General features: G+C 40.6%; 1 protein-coding gene across 5 annotated transcripts in view; it reads left to right on the forward strand.

Annotated features, from left to right (window-relative positions):
* Positions 1-22,165, forward strand: part of WDR7 (WD repeat domain 7) — a 370,274-nt gene that overhangs the window by 41,502 nt on the left and 306,607 nt on the right. For all 5 annotated transcript variants that reach the window (XM_077816698.1, XM_077816699.1, XM_077816700.1 and 2 more), the window contains 8 exons: positions 2,348-2,426; positions 3,028-3,202; positions 4,278-4,354; positions 9,046-9,165; positions 11,795-11,940; positions 14,604-14,706; positions 17,653-17,794; positions 20,332-20,580. In XM_077816698.1, coding sequence (XP_077672824.1) covers positions 2,348-2,426; positions 3,028-3,202; positions 4,278-4,354; positions 9,046-9,165; positions 11,795-11,940; positions 14,604-14,706; positions 17,653-17,794; positions 20,332-20,580 — 1,091 coding nt within the window. The remainder of the gene's footprint in view (positions 1-2,347; positions 2,427-3,027; positions 3,203-4,277; positions 4,355-9,045; positions 9,166-11,794; positions 11,941-14,603; positions 14,707-17,652; positions 17,795-20,331; positions 20,581-22,165) is intronic.

A 22,165-nucleotide genomic window follows, 5' to 3' on the forward strand; every position in this document is an offset into this window, starting at 1 on the left:
CTTACAACAAGGTTGAAATGGAATATTATGACCTTATTAAAATGCTTCATTTTGATATTTTTTTAAATGAAAAACATTCCATTGGAAAACTTTTGATCAGATCTTCTAGTTGGCTCCTCTATAATTCCATATTCCCATTCTAGTGATGAATTATTAAAATAAAGAACACAGCATTGATCATCCTCTAAGTATTTAGCTGAGTAAGCAAAAATGTTTTTTTGAGGGTCTGCTTATTATATCAAAGAATCCATCAATGCTTCTTTCCATGAAATACTTTATCCAGGTCCAAGCATCCTGTGCTCACCTGCCTGGAAGTTGAGTGGAATTAACCAAGAGAAAAACTACTTCAAAATTATAATACTCATGCTCCTGGTCTGTAAGAAAAATCTCCACTAGATAGTACTTTTTAACTGTTTATTTGGTGGATTCATCTTCAGCACCCTGTAACCATGTTGTCTAGGTGGCGCCCATTTGTAGTTCATCAGTGAATGACTCTACACAGCAGGTCTCTGATGGGCGGGTGTCGCCTCTTTTAGAGCCAATGACTTGGTGCCTTAGCCCTCCCGGTATGGCATACTGGATTTGTACCCCTTCCAGCATGTTAGAGTCCAAAACAAAGGAAAACGTTATACTAAAAATCAGGGTAATCCAAGGATTTGTTGGCAGGTCTCCAGGCTTGTGTCTGTGCAGTTAGTCTCTCCTTGTCCTGTGCTTAGTCATCCCATCCACCAAATGGCTCATCCATTGAGCGTGGAACCTTAGATTCTTGGCTAGAACCAGATTTTCCTCATTGAGGAAGCACTAGAGCTCTGTTCTCCTTCCTGGTTAGATCTCAACTGGGCTAGGTCTCCACCTTCTAACTCTCTTCTCCATGCCTAACATTGACTGACTGCAGATGTAGTGGGGCAGGGTCAGCTGAGTCCACAGGCTTTCCTTAATCCTCTCGGTGCCAGTGTGGCATCTATCTGCCCCATCACCTATGCTTAGCAGCAACAAGTGATACTTTCATTTTTCAGCGATTTAAAAGCTGTGAAATTACCCTCAGTCTTCACTGCCACATGATTAAAGCACCACTGCTTTTACTGCTTTAAGAAATGGAAAAGGAAAACCTAGTTCTTTAGTCTTAGTATTTAATAGGTGGTCAGAAATAAAGGTTGTTGAAAATATTTGCATGAGAGAAATCGGGAATCCTGGGCTCTACACTGCATCCTACTAAATATTTATTATTATTTGTGACAAGTCTTGGTGCCTCACTTCTTCTTTCTGTTGTAACTAAAAAAATAATGCCAGAGAAGCAGACCTTGCATGGAAGGCTGTGGATTTAAAAAAAAAAAAAGAGAGGAGAGATGACTCTGAGAAAGGAAGGGGAATTGAAAGAGGGCTGATTGCTATCTGACCTAAACATTTGGGATGGACTAGATCAGTGGTTCTCAACCAGGGGCTTGTGTACCCCTGGGGATACACAGAGGTCTTCCCAGGAGTACAACTCCTCATCTAGATATTTGCCTAGTTTTACAGTAGGCTACATAAGAAGTCAGTACAAACTAAAATTTTCACATAGACAATGACTTGTTTATGTTGCTCTTTATACTACACGCTGAAATGTAACTATGCTATTTATATTCCAATTGATTTATTTTATAATAATATAGTAAAAATGAGAAAGTAAGTAATTTTTCAGTAATAGTGTGCTGCACAGGCACGGCTTCCTCTGGGCCCCAGGGGTGTTCAACCCCCTGCTCCACCCCCTTCCCCCAAGTCCCCACCCTCCGCCCTGCCTCTTCCTGCCCCAGGCCACACCTCTGCTCCGCCCCAGGCTCCCCTTTCCCCCAAACCTCCACCACACTTCTTTCCACCCCCGCCCCACCCCCTCCCCCAAGTGCGCCCCATCCCTGCTCCTCCCCCACCCAGCGCCTCCTGCACGCTGTGAAACAGCTGATCGCAGCGAGTGGGAGGCACTGTGGGGGAGGGGAAGGAGTTGATCGGTGGGCCACTGGCAGACGGGAGGCGCTGAGGGGAGGGGGTAGCTGGCTGCTGGTGGATGCTAAGCCCCACTAATTTTTTTCCGTCGGTGCTCCAGTCCTGGAGCACTCACGGGATCAGCACCTATAGTGTGCTGTGACACTTGTATTTTTATGTCTGATTTTGTAAGTAAGTCGTTTTTAAGTGAGGTGAAACTTGGGGATATGCAAGACAAATCAGACTTCTGAAAGGGGTACAGTAGTCTGGAAAGGTTGAGAGTCACTGGACTCGATAACCCAATATAGCTTTCTTGAAACCTTGCAAGTCCTTTGAAAAATGAAGTGCATAGGCATGATCAGAGTTACTTACCGTATATTTTTTTTAGGGAGATGTGTCTGTGGGATGTGAATGATGGGAGATGTATAGAATTTACAAAACTCGCCTGCACCCATACTGGAATACAGGTTGGTATAGTATTCATGTAAATGCTAAAATGTTTGGGAAGGCCAGTACTATATTTTATACAGTTGAGGAACTATTTAGCTCCTTTGCTGTAGTCTTGTTGCTGTACTTGTACTGGGCTGTTATCTTCACAAGTTCAATTATGCCAGTTTATAAAATATATTTCTATGTTGTCACATGCTGAAATGCAACACATTTCTAGGGCTTTTGAAAAAATGTCAAGAATTAATTTACAGTGATCATATTTATCATCAGGCAAGTAGCACTGCTCCCAACAGAGACCAGCTGGAATGTAAATATAATTGAAGCCAAATATTTGGTCAGCCAGTTCTGAAATTTTTAAAATATCTGGTTATGTGATGTAATACCACAATGCGTTTTGGGGCATAAGGGGGTGTGGATTTAAAAACAAACAAACAAATTGTAAATACCTGGCTGGCTCTGCTAGTTAATCAAGGAATTCTAATTTATCAAAATAATTTATGAAAATAGAAAATAATTGTAATACGCAAATAACACCATAGAGATCAAAAACCTATAATTAGATTGTGATTTAAAAAATATTAACTGATTTCTTAAGGGACTGTGTTCTCTTTACAACAGTTCTACCAGTTCACAGTTGGGACTCAGCGTGAAGGCAGGCTACTGTGTCATGGTCATTACCCAGAAATTCTTGTTGTGGATGCTACCAGTCTCGAGGTTCTTTATTCCTTAGTGTCAAAGATTTCTCCCGACTGGATCAGCTCCATGAGTATTATTCGATCCCATAGAACACAAGGTAATGAGAAGTTGTTTGGGTTTATTGTACTTTTCTCTAAGTAAGAAAAACAGCTACTTTTTGGTCTAGTCTCCTGGCAAAGTCTAGACTGGAATGATGTCACTTCATGTTGAAATCACACATGTTTTCAAATCTTTCTTCCATTTGAAGGATTAAGGCTATTTTTGCCAGAAATCGTTAAGTTCTAACCTTTTAAAAAATACAAGTGGGAGAATTTGGTGTCGGTGAAAAGTACAGGCTTAGCCTTTGATACTGCAGTTTTTTGGCGGTTTTAGGTTGTTTTGTTTTGTTTTTTTTTGTTAATCTACAGAATAAGAATTACTGTTCAGACACTGGCTTTGTATACTGGCCTCAACCGTAATTTAGAGCAGTCGCTTCTAGGAATGGTAGTGTAGTTCAGTCTCCATACGTATTTAGGTTTCAGAGTAGCAGCCGTGTTAGTCTGTATTCGCAAAAGAAAAGGAGTACTAGTGGCACCTTAGAGACTAACCAATTTATTTGAGCATAAGCTTTCGTGAGCTACAGCTCACTTCATCGGATGCATTCAGTGGAAAATTATGCTCAAATAAATTGGTTAGTCTCTAAGGTGCCACTAGTACTCCTTTTCTTCATATGTATTCAGTAAATCGTTACTACTGTGTAACCTGGCCCTCTGCATGAGTCTATCCAAACCCCACAGAGGGAGACCCAACCCTAAAGAGCTCATGTGATCACATCTGCACAATCTACTTGGAGTGGAGTCTTATTTTGACATCTAAAGTAGGCAGAGCCTTGGCTCGTGTGCAGAGCTTGGGAGAGTGCCACTCCGTCATTGTTTTTTTTTCTTCCCAGTTTGAGCTCTGCGTATGTATGCAGAGAATTCTTCACTCTCACAAAGCAAAAGAACAAATGGGAAATTAGTGCATTGCTTTCTTTGCATGTAGTTTGCCAGTTCTAATTTATCCATTTGAATTTGGAACAAGCATTTCATGAATTTATTAAAAACTTTTAGCATATTTTTGATGTTTGTAATCTCTTGTTCAACATATCCTTCATTTTATTGTAACTTCTTTTCTGCCCCTCTTTCACCCACCAGAGGATACTGTCGTAGCAGTTTCAGTGACTGGTATTCTGAAAGTGTGGATTGTAACTTCTGATGTTAGTCGCATGCAGGTAAGCAGAGGAGTTTCTGAATCTGAATTCTTCCTTCACTGTCAAACATTACATGGGGCATGAACAAGGCTGTGCATTTTCTGTTGTGGGCCACTCTCGGTATGTTCTCTGTGTTGAGTCCCATAATTTTTCCCTCTTGAGTATTGTTGAACAGAAACATTCTTTTGGTCAGCATCTTTTGTGTGATCCTCCAGCTGCCCAAGAGCCATAATAATTGACCTCTCCTCTGCCTTCCAAAAAGAGGCTCCTTATTGTCTAAATTCTCCCTTAGCTCAGCTGCAAACTCTTCAGAGATGTAATTTTTCAATTGTCCATGTCTCATGCCGGCTTCTTAGAGGTCTGACTCTTAAAGTTAAGTCCAGAGAGATTCTAGTGCTAAGTCTGCCATGGTATTTGGTGATTTTAAAATTACTTGTACTGCAAGGAAATTACAACCAGCTTTGCAGGATGAAGGTGGGGCTTTAATTATTGATGCATGCATACTTTTCACTTTACTTTCTTTCTTTCTCTCCATTCTCCCCAAGCCCTCTTTCTTTCACCAATAATGAATTCTTCTTGTGCATTTTTACAGAATTTCCAATGGGGATGTGGAAAAGTAGAATCAGAAGGCAAACTTTCAGAGATCATAGTTATTATAGTAGCTCTTAGGGTTTCTAGTGGAGATTGAGGTCTCATTGTGTATACAACAGCACCTAGCACATAATAAGAGACAATCCCTGCTTCAAGGAGTTTGCAGTCTAAATAGATGTGGGAGACAGACAGGAAGTTTTATTATCCCTATTATGCATATGGAGTAACTGAGGTACAGAGAGATTTAAGTGACCTACCTGAGGTGCACAGGAAATCTGTGTCAGATCTGGGAAACTAGCCCAGATCTCTTGCCTTCCAGAACTGTGCCTTAACCTCAATACCATCCTTTTCTTTAGTGTTAACTCCCCTATCCCACCTCATTCTGAACCTTGCATGATATACTTTGTAAGTGACTTAAAAAAACCCTCTGAGAGGATCGCAGAGAGAGTTTTGGTAAGTGAAGATTTCCATGTACCATGCAGAGCAGCAGATAGAATTTGCATAAATTTCCACTTTTTCATAGAGAGCTATAAATCCTCAATATGATAGTCTGCTATTCCTGCCCTCCTGTACTGTCAGCATCTGAATTGGTGCCAGTCAGTAAAATAAAGAATCTTTCTCTAAAAGGGTGTGTAAGACTTTTAGGAGACTACTAGCATTTTAGCTGCCCACAGGAGATTCATATGTTGCGTATATCAAAGCTAAACATCTGCAAAATTTTCCCTCGGTGTAAATCTTTACAGCTAATTTAGATTTTGTTGCTTTAATTTAGAAGGCTGCATCTGCTCTTGAATATTAAGGGGACACCAATTATCTTTACTATGTATAAGATCAAATCTAAATGATGACTTCAAATAGCTGAGTTACTCACTTGAGCAAACAATTCTGAGACCTATTTTGGAAACTACAAAAAGGGATTGTGTGTCTATTGGTTGAAAAAGAGAGCAGTTACTTGATCCTTGTTCGTCCTCTGTGGCAGAGACTGGAAAAAAAGGGGAACTCCTTTTTCTACTGTTTCACTTCCTGAAACAGCCAGAGTATTCTCTGGAATAATTTGGCATGTTCTAAATTAAGAAACACTAGTTGTATCAAAGTCTTCCTTAAAAACAATGTTAAAATGTTAAAAATTTCCAGTTGCTAGGGACCTGGGCTGTTTTGGAAAGATGTGGACAGCAAAGAGGTAATCAAACCACATAAAATACTTTGTCGTCCAATTTTTCTTACAAAGATGTTGGGCTCCTTGAAAGAGTGCAGCTTGAAGTTAAAACAATATCCATCTTATTCAGTTAGGCTCAGCTGACTGTCTACAGGCGAGGTCACTCGACAGCATCAGAACTAAATAGAAAACACTAATCTGTCCTGCAGAGCAATTTGTTATGCTTTCCAGTGACAGAATAGGTTACCACAAGCTCTTGCAGATCTTTTTATTCTCTTAGTGTCATAAGAACTCTGAAAAGTTTTTTGGCTCTTCTTGGGAGATGGTCATCCGGCCTTTTATGAAACACTTTTCCGTTTCTTATTACATGCACATTGGGCATGTCTACACTGTGATTTAAAACCTGCAACAGCAAGACTCCTACAAACTTGTAGTGTTATGGCACTAAAAATAGCTGTGTAGATATTGTGGCTCAGGCTCTGAAGCCCACCCCTCCAAACTCGAGCCCGAATGACTGCAGCTGTTTTTACTGCTGTGGCTTGAGCCTGAATCTGTTGGAGACTCATTGCCCTGGGTTTTAAAATGCAGTGTAGAAATATCTACTGTTGTCTTATTAAACTCCATTTTGAATGATAAATTTAAATGTAAGGCGATTTTTAAGATTTCAATATAGAAAAAATAACTATATATTATAAGACAAGTACAGTTATTGATGTGTAATCTTTGCTTACTGTCTATCTTTCTGAGATACTTAAGACCCCCACATTATCTGAGCACTTCATGATATTCGTTGTGTTTTATACAACACCCATGTAGGCAGCGAAACATTATCATTTTAAATATGGGGGAACAGGAGCAAGAGAGACTGTGAGTAGCTCATGGTCACACAGGAACTGAGGTCCTTTGAGTCTCATGTTAGAGTCCTAACCACTGAACCAGTCCTTCCTCTTTTGTTCCTTAAATTAGATCCAGTTTTTTGTGGGTGAGGAGGCTGATGTCATTGGCTAGAGGCAGGGAATTTCACAAACAGGTTATTGTATAGGCTTCTTATTCTTCTCCCCAACAATGCTCCCCATGCACCCCTGCTACTGTTTCAATTCAGGGTCTTTTCTAGGCACACTGCCAATCATAACAAAATATAGTAGATTTTATGATTGGAACTACGGGAGGAGGAGATCACCAAACTGCTTTGGTGTCCTAAGGTGCACAAAAACACAAATGACTGAGGTAAAATGCTAGGAAATCAGGTAGCTGTCTACTAGCTGTCTTGCCCCCCCACCCCACTTCTTCTCTCCCCGCTCCCCCCCTTTCTTGCTTCCCTTTTCAGTTTAAGTCATAAGTTTTTATTATTAATGGAGGGTAAAATGTTTGAGTGCCTACCTAGGATGTAGGCTTTTAAGTAATTTAGGCACTCTTGAACACTTTACCTAGATTTTCTTGGTAACTGACTAAACAGTGGTTCTCCAACTTTATCATGTGGATCATTTATGATGAGATCTTCTTATGAGCACTTCTCCCAATCCTGAATTCACCCTTTGCCTCTGGTAGCTCTAATACTCATTGATGTGAAAGGGGTCAAATTTAAAATAAACTCATTTGACATAAGGAGTGTGGCTGCTTGATTATGTCTCATCCATTTTGTCTCCACATTGTTCTCCCCCCCCCCCCCCTTTTCCCTGACATAGGGCTTTTAGTTTACTATAACTCAGTCTCCACTTGTTGCCTGCAGCCCTCACTTCTGTAATCTGTACATGCTGTAGGAAGGAGAGGGCCTGAAACTTAAGGCCTTGTATTAAGCGGCCTGGTATGAGCCCTGGGGCCTGGGCTAAAGTAATGGTAAAAACTTGCTAATCTAAAGCAAAGTTAAGTTATGAGCAAGAGGCAGGCCCTGCTCACAGAATCTGGTAAGAACAAGTCTGATATTGCAGAAACACACATTCCTAAGTAGTGCTAGGCATAAGAATATATCATAGAATCCTAGAATATCAGGGTTGGAAGGGACCTCAGGAGGTCATCTAGTCCAACCCCCTGCTCAAAGCAGGATCAATCCCCAATTAAATCAATTAAATACAAACACATTCCAGAAAGGTGGTACTAGAACACCTCAATACCAGCACATTCCCCAAAGATAACAGGAACACATTGACCCATCCTAAAGATAAGGTCAGGATGACAGCATGATGAATAGAAATGTTTTGATCAAACCAACATGTACGAGGTAATGGGTGGCACCCAGATATGTCGGGGGTGGGGGGGGACCTAGATATGTCAGGGTAATACGTAATTTGTTTGTAACTGTGTATAAAGATGTATCTCAGAGGGAGTGCCTTTTGCCAGCCTAGGGAGCAGTGGAAAGTCCTGCCACTGACTGAGCTGCATCCATTGTCATGATCATACATATTTTAGTATATTTGTAGAGTCTACCAGGTGCTGTTACCATGCTTCGTCAACAATAAACCTGGCTGGGCCCCTCCGCTACTAAACCAAGTCTTGTGGTCTTATTGGGCGGTTCGCTTGAGGTCTGCTGTGCCAGTATCTGTGGAGAGCTGGGACGGCATTCGGAGGGAATGCACAGGCAGCCGAACATCTGATGACACGTGCCACTTCATAATTTTTGGGCTGCTCTTCTGTATGCTTCCAACCCCTTTAGCTTTGGCAGTCTGCAAATTTGATCCTGATTGAATTTTCACCAAAGAAATATTTGACAGAGTAAAACATATTGCATCCACATGGCATACAAAGATGTATGGGTGTATCTTGGGCTATATCACAGGAAATGTCCTTGCTTGAAGCTTGATAAATGTTTTGCTGTTGTGACAGAAGATTTTCTGTGAGACCCCCCTAAAATGCTCCTTAGACCCGTTCAGAGGTCCAGAGAGCATAATTTGAGAACTGTGGCACAAAGCAGAACAGTTTTAGGTATCATAGGGTTGAATAAAGGTAACTTTCTTTCTTTCTCTTTTAGGATACAGAACCAGTATTTGAGGAGGAGTCTAAACCAATTTACTGTCAAAACTGCCAAAGCATTTCTTTCTGTGCATTTACCCAACGATCACTTTTGGTAGTGTGCTCCAAATACTGGAGGGTAAGGATAACCAGTTAAGTAAAAAAAACTGGCTTTTTCTTAGCAATAGAGGCTGGTTTAATAAAACTGTCAGTGAGACATAGGGAAAGATGCTTGGGAAAGTGTTTATAAATCAACTAGAGCTCTGAGTTCTTTGAGTATTTAGTCTATTTCAAGTATATTGGCTCACAGCATTGGGAATATATTGCGTTCATGCTTTGGACATTATTTAAAAAATAGATGAAAACGCCTTTTTGAAGGCTAAATAGTTGATATGGTTTTGTTTTATGCAGACAAAAATCTGCAAAATCTAAATGGAAAGCATGCTATGCCATACCATATTTGTAATGTGTATCAAAGGATTGCAAATATGATACAGACATTGCAATTTCTGTAACAAATTTATTTTCTTGGCTATTTTATGGAATTTAGTATGTATTAAGTATCTTAAGTAATTGTTGCCATAGGTAATAGAATTGAATGTTCCTTAAAACTAAATATGTGGAGGTATTAAATTATTAGCTATCCAAACATTTCATAGAATCATAGAATATCAGGGTTGGAAGGGACCCCTGAAGGTCATCTAGTCCAACCCCCTGCTCGAAGCAGGACCAATTCCCAGTTAAATCATCCCAGCCAGGGCTTTGTCAAGCCTGACCTTAAAAACTTCCAAGGAAGGAGATTCCACCACCTCCCTAGGCAACGCATTCCAGTGTTTCACCACCCTCTTAGTGAAAAAGTTTTTCCTAATATCCAATCTAAACCTCCCCCACTGCAACTTGAAGCCATTACTCCTCGTTCTGTCATCTGCTACCATTGAGAACAGTCTAGAGCCATCCTCTTTGGAACCCCCTTTCAGGTAGTTGAAAGCAGCTATCAAATCCCCCCTCATTCTTCTCTTCTGCAGGCTAAACAATCCCAGCTCCCTCAGCCTCTCCTCATAAGTCATGTGTTCTAGACCCCTAATCATTTTTGTTGCCCTTCGCTGGACTCTCTCCAATTTATCCACATCCTTCTTGTAGTGTGGGGCCCAAAACTGGACACAGTACTCCAGATGAGGCCTCACCAATGTCGAATAGAGGGGGACGATCACGTCCCTCGATCTGCTCGCTATGCCCCTACGTATACATCCCAAAATGCCATTGGCCTTCTTGGCAACAAGGGCACACTGCTGACTCATATCCAGCTTCTCGTCCACTGTCACCCCTAGGTCCTTTTCCGCAGAACTGCTGCCTAGCCATTCGGTCCCTAGTCTGTAGCGGTGCATTGGATTCTTCCGTCCTAAGTGCAGGACCCTGCACTTATCCTTATTGAACCTCATCAGATTTCTTTTGGCCCAATCCTCCAATTTGTCTAGGTCCTTCTGTATCCTATCCCTCCCCTCCAGCGTATCTACCACTCCTCCCAGTTTAGTATCGTCCGCAAATTTGCTGAGAGTGCAATCCACACCATCCTCCAGATCATTTATGAAGATATTGAACAAAACCGGCCCCAGGACCGACCCCTGGGGCACTCCACTTGACACCGGCTGCCAACTAGACATGGAGCCATTGATCACTACCCGTTGAGCCCGACAATCTAGCCAGCTTTCTACCCACCCTATAGTGCATTCATCCAGCCCATACTTCCTTAACTTGCTGACAAGAATACTGTGGGAGACCGTGTCAAAAGCTTTGCTAAAGTCAAGAAACAATACATCCACTGCTTTCCCTTCATCCACAGAACCAGTAATCTCATGATAAAAGGCGATTAGATTAGTCAGGCATGACCTTCCCTTGGTGAATCCATGCTGGCTGTTCCTGATCACTTTCCTTTCATGCAAGTACTTCAAGATTGATTCTTTGAGGACCTGCTCCATGATTTTTCCAGGGACTGAGGTGAGGCTGACTGGCCTGTAGTTCCCAGGATCCTCCTTCTTCCCTTTTTTAAAGATTGGCACTACATTAGCCTTTTTCCAGTCATCCGGGACTTCCCCGGTTCGCCACGAATTTTCAAAGATAATGGCCAATGGCTCTGCAATCACAGCCGCCAATTCCTTCAGCACTCTCGGATGCAACTCGTCCGGCCCCATGGACTTGTGCACGTCCAGCTTTTCTAAATAGTCCCTAACCACCTCTATCTCCACAGAGGGCTGGCCATCTCTTCCCCATTTTGTGATGCCCAGCGTAGCAGTCTGGGAGCTGTCCTTGTTAGTGAAAACAGAGGCAAAAAAAGCATTGAGTACATTAGCTTTTTCCACATCCTCTGTCACTAGGTTGCCTCCCTCATTCAGTAAGGGTCCCACACTTTCCTTGGCTTTCTTCTTGTTGCCAACATACCTGAAGAAACCCTTCTTGTTACTCTTGACATCTCTCGCTAGCTGCAGCTCCAGGTGCGATTTGGCCCTCCTGATTTCATTCCTACATGCCCGAGCAATATTTTTATACTCTTCCCTGGTCATATGTCCAACCTTCCACTTCTTGTAAGCTTCTTTTTTATGTTTAAGATCCGCTAGGATTTCACCGTTAAGCCAAGCCGGACGCCTGCCATATTTACTATTCTTTCGACTCATCGGGATGGTTTGTCCCTGTAACCTCAACATATTTAAAATATGAACATGTAATGATAAACAAATAGACTTTTTTTTTTGTTTAATTTTGCTTACTTCTAGGTTTTTGATGCTGGAGATTATTCCTTGTTATGTTCAGTTCCCAGTGAAAATGGACAAACGTGGACTGGCGGTGACTTTGTATCAGCTGATAAAGTGATCATATGGACAGAAGATGGACAAAGTTTTATTTACAAACTACCAGCCAGGTACTCAGAATTTTAAATAATGGAGCACGTATGCAGTATCAGGTAAAACTGAGATGTGGAACAAAAATAAAATGTTGAATCTGATTGGTTTGTTTGATTCCTAAATCAGACTGACGTTGTAGAAACTAAAATGCCACTAACATACCTTAAAATTTGTGTATCCCCAAAATGATGTACCTTAATTTTGTGGTACATACCAAACAATACTAGGTAATAATAAAGTCAAAGCTTGAGACACATATTTTCCATCATTACAATGATCCTTTCTGATTAGTTATTGCTGACATTGGAGAATATGTGGTGTTACTGGGTTTGCTTTTCCCTTGAAGATGTGCCATGAACAAGTTCAAGCATGTATTTAAAATGTTTTGCTGAATCAGGAACACATCAAGGGAAGAAATATTATTTGTGCTATGTTAATTAGGATCAACAGGATGTTGTTACAGTAAGTTAAGTGTAGTATTTCAACCTTTAAAAGGTTAACTTACAGAGCATTACTTGCTCTTGTACACACAAAAGGTAAAAGATCAGACTTGGTGGATTTTTAAAGTATGTTTCATCAAAGATACTTTATTTAATGTTAATCAGACCCTTGTCTTTACTTCCTGGTTATGATTGGTTTCTGCTGAACTCATTGTTATCAGAACCACCTCAACTGGGAATGCCTAAATTGTATGCTGCTGATCAACTTGAATGGTGTGTGAGTTCCAAATTAATGGTTTAAAGATAAGGAATAGAACTAAACTAAACTCTTTAAGGTTGGAGCCTTTGGTGCCATTACAGATAATTTAGTTTAGTGGAGGACTGTGAATGACACAATTAGTGATAGAATTAAAAACTTGAGCTAATTATTTTATTTTAAATAAAGTAAACAGGTATTGCAGTATAATGATACACTGCATTTATACCATATTCCAAGATGAAAAGGTGCATCTGGGGTAATCAGTCCCTGGTTGAGAAGAACGGGCATGTAATCCTTTCTTTAATGGTACCTTGATGGCCAATGAATGTGCTAACCTAAAATTAATGTGCTACCATTTTTATAATCAATTATAATAATACCCCTTAATAAATTAAACCCACCTTTTACCATATCTATATTTCCACCACCATGATTAAATATTTTCTACTTTATCATAGGCTATTTCACATGAAATGTCCTCTTAATTAACATCTCTGTAAATATCGTTCCAGTAATTATCAGTACATATAACATTCTTCCAAAACATACACATTTTGCCTAGAGCATTTGTTAAAACCAAAACATGTTTACCACATTACCTGGCCTACCTTACCTTTAACTTAACCCAGAATTGTCTGCTTCACTCATATTTTATTATCTTCAAGCCCAAATTTAGGCCCAAAAACATATTCTCTACTTAAATTTCAGCACATTGGTATAAGCAAACATCATCTCTGTAGGCTACACTCTTTCTCAACTCTATTTGCATGAAATTCTTGCTGAGTTTGTAGCCAGTGCAAAATTGTTTTATGCTTCTATGACTATGTGGTGAGATCCTGTTTAACCTTTCCTAAGCCTCAGTTTGATCTAATGTCTGTACCGCATGTCTTGAACATTACCTGGACGAGTTTTGGAACCAGTTCTGTCCTAGACGTAAGCCTACTAACAGTATCCCAGGTCAAGCTAATATTTCTTGGTAACATGTTGCCGGTCTGTGGATCTGCCAATTGGTACAGTATACAAGAGAGTGTCTCAAGCCCTGGAATCAGTTTTCTGATGTTTTTTGGAGAGCAGTTTTCTTTTTAGTTATTGTCATGAGGGAAAGACCTCCTGTCTGTCTATCTAAGATGCTTTGTTTTTTTAATGCTGTGGTAAATAAATATTAGTTACATATGTTTCAGATCATAATTCATTATATATGACAGGAAAATTATGCAGTCCTCTCAATCTGAGCTAGAAAATTGTCTTTAAATATAGTATCTGTAGCCACTTGAAATTTTAATTTTTTTAATTGTTCTCAATTATATATAGTCTTCTGACTGGACAACTGTATTTGTCTGGGGAGCATGTCTCTTCATAATGTATAAACTCTTACGTTTTGTATGCAGAATCTAATCAGGATCAATAGAATTCTGTGTGGAGTTCAAAGTGTTAGTTTAAACCTGTAAAGCCCTGACTGGTTTGGGATAAGATTATCTGAGAGAGCATCTCTCTCCACACCATATACTGCCACAGCAGAGATCAGCAGAAGGGCTTGAGCTGGAGCTCCCTCAGTATAAACAGGAGGGACCTGCTGGCAGGACGCTTTGTGAGGAATCCTTGGTTTGGGCACTTGCTCCTCCCCGTCCTTGGTCCAACAGAGACTAGATTGAACCTTCCAGGTCCACTGCAAAGCTCCTCCTCTTTCTTTACTAAGGCTATTGAGGTGGAAGTAGACTGAGCTGGATACATTTATGGGTAGCCCTCTGTTTATATCGTGATTTTTAGTTTAGGTGAAATAAACTAGACAACTGAATGGGGATCTGTACAGTTATATATTGAAAAATTGACAAAATGAACAAATATAACGTATTGGAAACACTGATTTTTTTAAAGTATTTTTTGTTTGCAAATTCTGCATTTAAACAGTGACACAGTAATAGATTCTTAATAATGTAAGGGTTCTAAATTGGTGTCTTTTGTTGTTCTGTGTTAAACTCAGTTGCCTACCAGCTAGTGATACGTTTCGCAGTGATGTGGGAAAAGCTGTTGAAAATTTAATTCCTCCTTTACTGTACAGTGTATTGGACCGAGCAGATAAACAGGTAAAACACATTCCTTGTCTTGCGGATTACGCTGTGCATGTTTTTATACATAAAACTTGCTCAAAAAAATTATAAGCTGTCTATTTCTTCTCCTAAGTTACAGTCAACATTTTCAGAGAATAACTGACTTTTTAAAGTGTAAATTCATTTGGCTTAGTTTCCTTCTCCCCTAGTATTTCATGAGTTTGCATGGTTTTTTATTTATTTATTTATTTAAAACATGAATGTCATGATTAGCACTGCACAGATAAGATCAGTTTGTTTTCAGTTCTGCAGACATCCTCACTCTAATGTATTGGTACATCTGCCAAACAATTTAGATATCATTTTTCCTTTTTTTTCAGTGAGTATCGTTAGATGGTATCCTCCAATAATAATCTTCTAGGTCAGGCATGTCATACTTATTCTGAGCCTGAATTACCCATTTGGGTAGAGTCCATGGTGTGTGAGGGGGGGGAAAAACTAACTAGCAAGGAGGCAAGTTTCACAGTCTTGTCCACCTGCGACTGGAAAATGAGTCTCAATAGCTAAGGAGGTGCTAAGTATTACATTTACACAAATCTAAGGGTTTTTAAAAAGGTTAAATTCATTTATGAGCCTTCTTGCCTCTGTCCATTAACTTGGGTTGCCATTTATTCCCCTCTATGACCATCCTCACCAACACTTTTTTGAATTTTTCCCTCCTTTTTCTCCATCTCTTGCTCCAATTTGGACATTTTCCTTTCTCCCATCCCCTGTCACACCATTTGGAGGGTCTTTTGTACCATTCTCCCTCCCCACATACACACAATTTGTGGGTCCCCCCTCTCCTGTGTTATCTCCTCACCCTTTTGGGATTCTTCCCTCCCACTCCCTTGATGCCCCAGACCCCTGTTTGGTGGAGGAAGCAGCAGAGAAAGAGACACTGATGATACAAATTTTTAATGATACTAAGGGGTTTTTCTTTTTAAAATATATAAATAAATACACACATAGTAAGATGTCTAAGCAATCTCAGATTACTCTACACTCATGTTACTGCAGCATATAACCACTTTCCCTTTGTATGTATTCTTTGGCTGTTCAGTTTTTTTTTATTTTTGTAGTTTGTCCCTTTTATGCTACTGTTGTATTAGGCTGAAGAGCTTAGTTCTGTACGATTTAAATAAAACAGTCGTCTGGAAGATGTTGCCTTTTGAATGCTGAAACCTAAGTAAAGTAAAAAGCTTTGTTTTCCAGCATGTTGGGAGGATCGGGGTGTGTGTGTGTGTGTGGGGGGGGGGGTGCCAGTTAGTCAAAAATTCTGGTTAACTCAGAGTTATAGTTACCAATGAAGGAAGGGAGTTTGGATGCAGGAGGGGACTCGGGGCAGGGGGTTGGGGTACAGGAGGGGTTTTGGGGTGCTGGATCCAGGTGGCGCTCACCTTGGGCAGCTCCCTGGAAGCAGCGACATGTCCTTGTTGCTCCTAGGCTGAGGCGCGGCCAGATGGTTCTCCGTGCTGCCTCCGCCTGCAGGCACCACTCCTGCAGCTCCCATTGGCTGCAGTTCCCGGCTAGTGGGAACTGTGGAGCCAGCACTCAGGGCGGGGCGAGGTGGAGGCAGTTCACGGAGCGCCTCTGCCGAGGAGCAGCAGGGATGTCACCGCTTCCAGGGATCCATGTGGAGCCAGGTAGGGAGCCTGCTGGCCCTGCATCAACTGGACTTTTAATGGATATCAGAAATGCTGGTTTCTAGAACTTTTTGGTTGGTAAAGGGCCGGATAACACAGCTTTTACTGTGTCACTGCAATGTAATGCAATGAGGTGGAAAAAGGTCAGTACAGTTTTTGGGCTTTGTACCTCAGAGGTTTTGTGCCAAAGAGTGATGAATCATTAGCAGAAAGATCTAGACAAACTGAGGGGACTGTAGAGAAAGTAACAAAAATGATTGAAGAGCTGAAGGGATTTATGTGGAATCTGAGAAGAGACTGGATGTGTGAAGTATATACTCTGTAGCTTGGCTAAGCAACTGTTAAAGTGACAAATATTTGAGGGGTATGTGGAAATATATAGTATGGTGCAAGGGATACCTAACGGAATTGGACTGAAATTAAGAAAAGGTAAACTTCGGGTAAATATTGGGTAAAACTAATTGAGTGATATTTATAAGACACTCTGGAATAGTTTCCTCAGGGAAATAATGGAATCCTTTTCTTATTTAAAATAATACTAGGCAAAGTGCTAGAGAGGATATTATTGGGAACAATCCTGCACTGGCAGAGATATGGACGAAGATAACCTAATGTATCTTTCTTCTCTATTTTCTGTAATGGAACTTACAGTAGATTTTGAACATCAGGCAGCTGCACTTCAAAAGGGATAAAGTTTCAAAAGTGCTCAGTACCTGGCAGCTGTCAGTGAGGTGCTGAAATGGGAGATGAGTTCTTTTGGAAGACTAGACATAAAAATATATCGCTATTGTATAACTTGAAATTGATGGCCTTTTTGGCACTGTAAACACTGAGATGCTTAAAATATTCATAGATATGCATAAGTTAAAAAGAATAACTTGGTCACAAGGTAGTTTTTAGGAATACACTTTTTTTAATTTAGCCATAATTTTGTCCCAGCAGATGAGATTGAAACCTTTCCTGATCGTTTTATTATCGGACACTAATTAATTAATTCTGTATTCTGTTTGTGTTTCAGATCTTATTACTGTTAACTTTCACCATTTCAAATCACACCTTTCAGTCCTCTGTTGCAATGAAAATGTCTATTATAAAATTTTACCTGATATATTTTGTTTATAACATGCTCTGTAATTAGTCATGCTTTTGTTTTGCTACGTGTTATTTTTTTTCCCATTCTTGTTTGTCTTTAAAAGGTATAGCAGGAATAGAGAAGGTTATGCAAGGGAAGTTACTGTCAAGATTAGGAACCAGCTATATGCATCTGAAATTGTTCTAATATGACTTTATTTTACAGCTGCTAATCTGTCCCCCTGTTACTCGATTCTTCTATGGACGCAGGGAGTGTTTCCATAAACTTCTAATCCAGGGAGACTCTTCAGGGAGACTGTGTATTTGGAGTGTGCCAGATACACTTGAACTGCAAGACAACACAGAAGGTAGCATTAACTAAAACATAGTGACTTGCTGCCAAAACTTTTTAACAAGTTGCTCCCTTTTTTTTTGGCTCATTTGGTTATATGTGTGACGTTCCCTGGGTGAACGTGCTTCCTCTTCACCTCTAACTCCATTAATTTCATATGCTTTTCAGCCTTCTAACATAACACCATCCTCAGTGGTATGTGATATAAGAGCCTGATTAGAACCATTCCTTCCACTCCTACTCTTCTGCAAGCTTCTTCAGGTGGTGGATTGGGTGAGGGAACAAATCTCTCTGGTTAGTGTGAGTAGGGGCAGATACGGGAATGAGGTGGAGGGGAAGTCTCCTTTCTGGCATGGATGTCCTTTAGGCTCTTTTTCTGTACTGGCTCTGGGCAGGCCCTGTTGGGGAGGGAGGCAGCATCTGTGGGACTTCAGCTCTGTGCTGCAGTGGCTTAGTACTATCTCTTGTTAAAGCAGATGGGTGGTTGCAGGAAGACTAGGTGGTATGTCTCCCTGTGCTACTGGCAGCTTCAGTGAGGGTGGCAGAAGAGGAGTTCGCCTTGCAGTAGCTGCTGTTGCTGTGGTAAAGCTTACATAAAATTTGTGGAGAGAGGGTTGGTGGGGGGGAGAAGGAAGGAATATTTAGGTTTTACTAGTCTTCTGCTCAAAAAGTAAAACCCAGCTGCTTGTACTTTTTGACCCTAGTAACTGGTTTACTTCTGTTTTTATGTATTTAAAGCTGTAATTCAGAAAAAAAATGGCTACAATTTTTTCTTTTAAATTTTAAAGCTGAGATTTTCGTTCATAGAGACCACAAGGTGGCTGTTATCTGGAGGCTCACACAAACCGCCTCCTGCATATCATTCCCAGTGAGCTTAGTGGAACACCTCTGTACCAGCACCCAATACTTCTATTTTCAGTTCGTAAATGTTCTTCACCTAAATTTTAGTTTTTGCTTAGTAAAATGCTCTTCTCTTCTGATAATCTAGGGAGTTAAGGAAAAAATACACACACAGTTTTGTTAATCTGTACGGTACTGGTATTTAACAAAATACTACCTTGTGCTATGGGCCATATTAGACCTCTCAAACCAAAGACCCAGGACTCCAAATATTTACACATGTACCACCACCTTCAGAACTATAACATGGCTCTGCTCTTTCTGTATACCCATATATTCAAGCCACTTATAAATTTTGCTTCTTGTTCCTGTACAACGTCACCAAAGCCCAGCCTTTCCTCACTGTTCACACTAACATTCTCATCCTGGCAATCATTATCTCACATCTTAACTATAGCAACGTCCTCCTCCTCCGTTGCTGACAAATGCAGTCTTGCCTCCCTTAAATCTATTCATAATGCTGCTTCAGAAATAATCTTCCTGTCTTGTTACGTGGACCATATCACGCATACGCATACACCTTTTGAATTCCTCCACCGACTCCTTCCCCCTCCCCCTTTCCACTACGTGAAGCACAAAGTACTTGTCTGCCTCTTTTTAGGCTCTTCATGGCTGCGTGTACTTTGCCTATAATTTCAATGTTCTGTGAAGATGTAGACTTCCACCTCCTCTCTGTCAATGATGCTACCCTTAGTTGGCCATTTGTCACAGTTTCAGACAAACACCGCTGTGCACCTCCCATGTCACCTCTTTATGCATAGAAGAAGCTCCCTGTAAAAATCTGCAAGGTCACTCACTACATTATCCTCTTTTAAATCTCTCTTTATTTTGTGATGACTACAAAAAAAAAAACCCCTTCGCTGGTGGTTAAGTGAGTGTTATGACCACTGCTTATTATACTGATTTCAGTTGCCTTGCTGTTCCCTTGTGCTTCCATTTTCCTGATGTATTTGTCATAGCTACATGCTGTCTGTTGCTTTAAGATTTTAAGCTCTTCAGAACGGGGACTGTTTCTTTGCGTTCTTACAGTATCTAACACAAAGGTGTCCTGGCTCCAAGTGCTACTACAATACAAAAAATAATGTACTTCACTCAAACGACTAATATTAAGCATGTGCACAAGTATATTTAGAATCAAGAGATGTTCAACAAGATGTTAAAGAAAGGGGCTGTGAGTCAGTAGATTCTTCTGATCAGGTAGTAAACCAGTGCTGCACTGTGTTCCTACAGCAGTTCTCTTTCAGATGAGATGTAGAGTTGAAGGCTTGAGTTGTGTTTTGTCATTGAAAAAATTCAATAGTACTTTTTACAAGACTTAAAGGAGTTAACTGGGGTCTCTTACTAAATTCCATGTCTGGTAATTGCCATCTGTCTAAATAAGTTCCTTGTGCTGTTTAAGTTGGATACGTTCTTTTTCAATTCCTTTCTCAAACTCTGGTCTAGTATTTCTGTGTGCTAGTAGAGTTGAGTGTTAAAGTTTGAAAGTGACTGATTGCATTGTTGTGGTAGGTGAATTAATCTCCAATATGTGTTTTGTACTTACTTCCAAGGGTGTTGTAAAATTTACTAATATTGATAAAGGGCTTTGAGATCTTCTCAAGACAGGTGCTGTAATTATTTTAATCACTTTTTTTTTTTTTTTTTTTTTAACAGGACTGCAAATGACAACTTCAACTTCTCTGCAAGAAGCTTTTTGTAAACTTACTCCTTGTCCGGCTGGAATTATAGACCAATTAAGCTTAATACCAAACAGTAATGAACCACTTAAAGTTACAGCCAGCGTGTATATCCCAGCACATGGACGCCTGGTTTGTGGTCGTGAAGATGGAAGCATTGTTATTGTGCCAGCAACTCAAACTGCAATAGTTCAGCTTCTGCAAGGAGAGCACATGCTCAGGAGAGGTATGTAAGCAAACTTTAGACATGCATGGCTGAATTACAAAAGGTGCTGGTCGTCTGCAAACAATGTTGAAATAAGTAGGAATTGTGGGAAGTCACTTTTCAGCATCAGGTGCTTTAACAAATACAGCATCAGGTGCTTTAGCAAATAGGAGATAAAAAGGGAGCCATTTTTACAATACCCTTGATAATCCCTAAATTCTTTTATATCAGGAGAAATCTAAATAGTGAACACTAGCTGGCTCCCAGCTCATGTCATGCTGTCTGGAGTGGCTCACAACTGTTAGTTCCTACCTCATAGCAGACTATCAGAAAACAGGGTAGATACCCCAACATGGTGTCATGTTCTATAATTAGATTTCACCAAACCAGTAACAAATGTGAACTCCTGGATCACTATACCAATCTTACTGTGGAGTCACAGACAGTCCCCTTAGACTCTCCAGTCTATCTTGCCACCCAGACAAACTGGACTTTGTGATAAAAGGTCACTTACACCAAAAATCACACCACATGAGGTTGTTCCCAGCCCCAGGAGACCAATCACATACCTCAGATCAATTGATACTCTAGATCTTACACCAAAGGCAACGCTGGTAGCCAATTCTATAAACTAAAGGTTTATTAGCTAAGAAAAGGAAATGAGAGCTGCTGAGAGATTAAAGCAGGTGAAATATATGCACAGGTGAGTCACAGTTTATAATTCCAAATGGTGGCAGTGATGTAATAAACTGCCAGTTTCCCAAAAGTCTTTTCAGGGTACCCAGATTGTCTCTAGGTATCACCACTTCGCATCTGGTACACTTCCCTGTAAGAGTCCAAACAGTCCAGAGATGAAGGATATTTCCTTGATTCTGTACTTACAGCTTCTTCTCACAGAAAACAAGCCGACAGTGTCACTGCCCACGTGGGCTTTTCCTTTGATGGTAGAGTATGATGAATGCATTTTGAGTCGTTGACCTCTAATCATCACACACAGTGACCACTTGGTTTGCAATTAGCTCTTTTCTATTAGAGTTCTTCATTTGCATTCTGCAAGGTTTCTTTCTCCTTTGATGGGTTATTTAGTTACAGCAGTACACACAATATAAATGTTTGCTACTACATTATAACAGGACAGGGGCGGGGGAAGCTTCCTAACAGTGGGGGAGCCAACAGTGCCTGAACTGTGGCCCCACCTCCTTGCACTGCCTCACCCTGGGGCCCCACTCCCACACTGGCTTTTCCCCCACAAGACCCTGCTGCCTCCTCTCTCCCCCCTCCCCCCACGGTCACGCGTCCTTATGGCTTGTAAAAAGTGGGAGGGCCATGGTCCGCTGTCCCACTCTGTTCCAACCCCCCTGTAACAGGATACAGATAAGTGAAAACAATGCAAGTAACATCCCATTAGTTTTCATGAAGTTTAAACACCAAATACACTCTTATACATTTAACAATCACTGTGATCTATATTAATAAACCATAAACAAGTGAATTGGCCTGGGGCTTTGGCATGAGCTGGTACCTGGTCTACCAGTGTCACAACTAGTATATCTGTTTGAGGGGTGAGGAAGGAAGGGTGAAGATTTGAGAATTTTCCCTGCCTTTT

The sequence above is a fragment of the Eretmochelys imbricata genome, chromosome 5 (genome assembly GCF_965152235.1).
Source record: "Eretmochelys imbricata isolate rEreImb1 chromosome 5, rEreImb1.hap1, whole genome shotgun sequence".
Classification (NCBI taxonomy): Eukaryota; Metazoa; Chordata; order Testudines; family Cheloniidae; genus Eretmochelys; species Eretmochelys imbricata.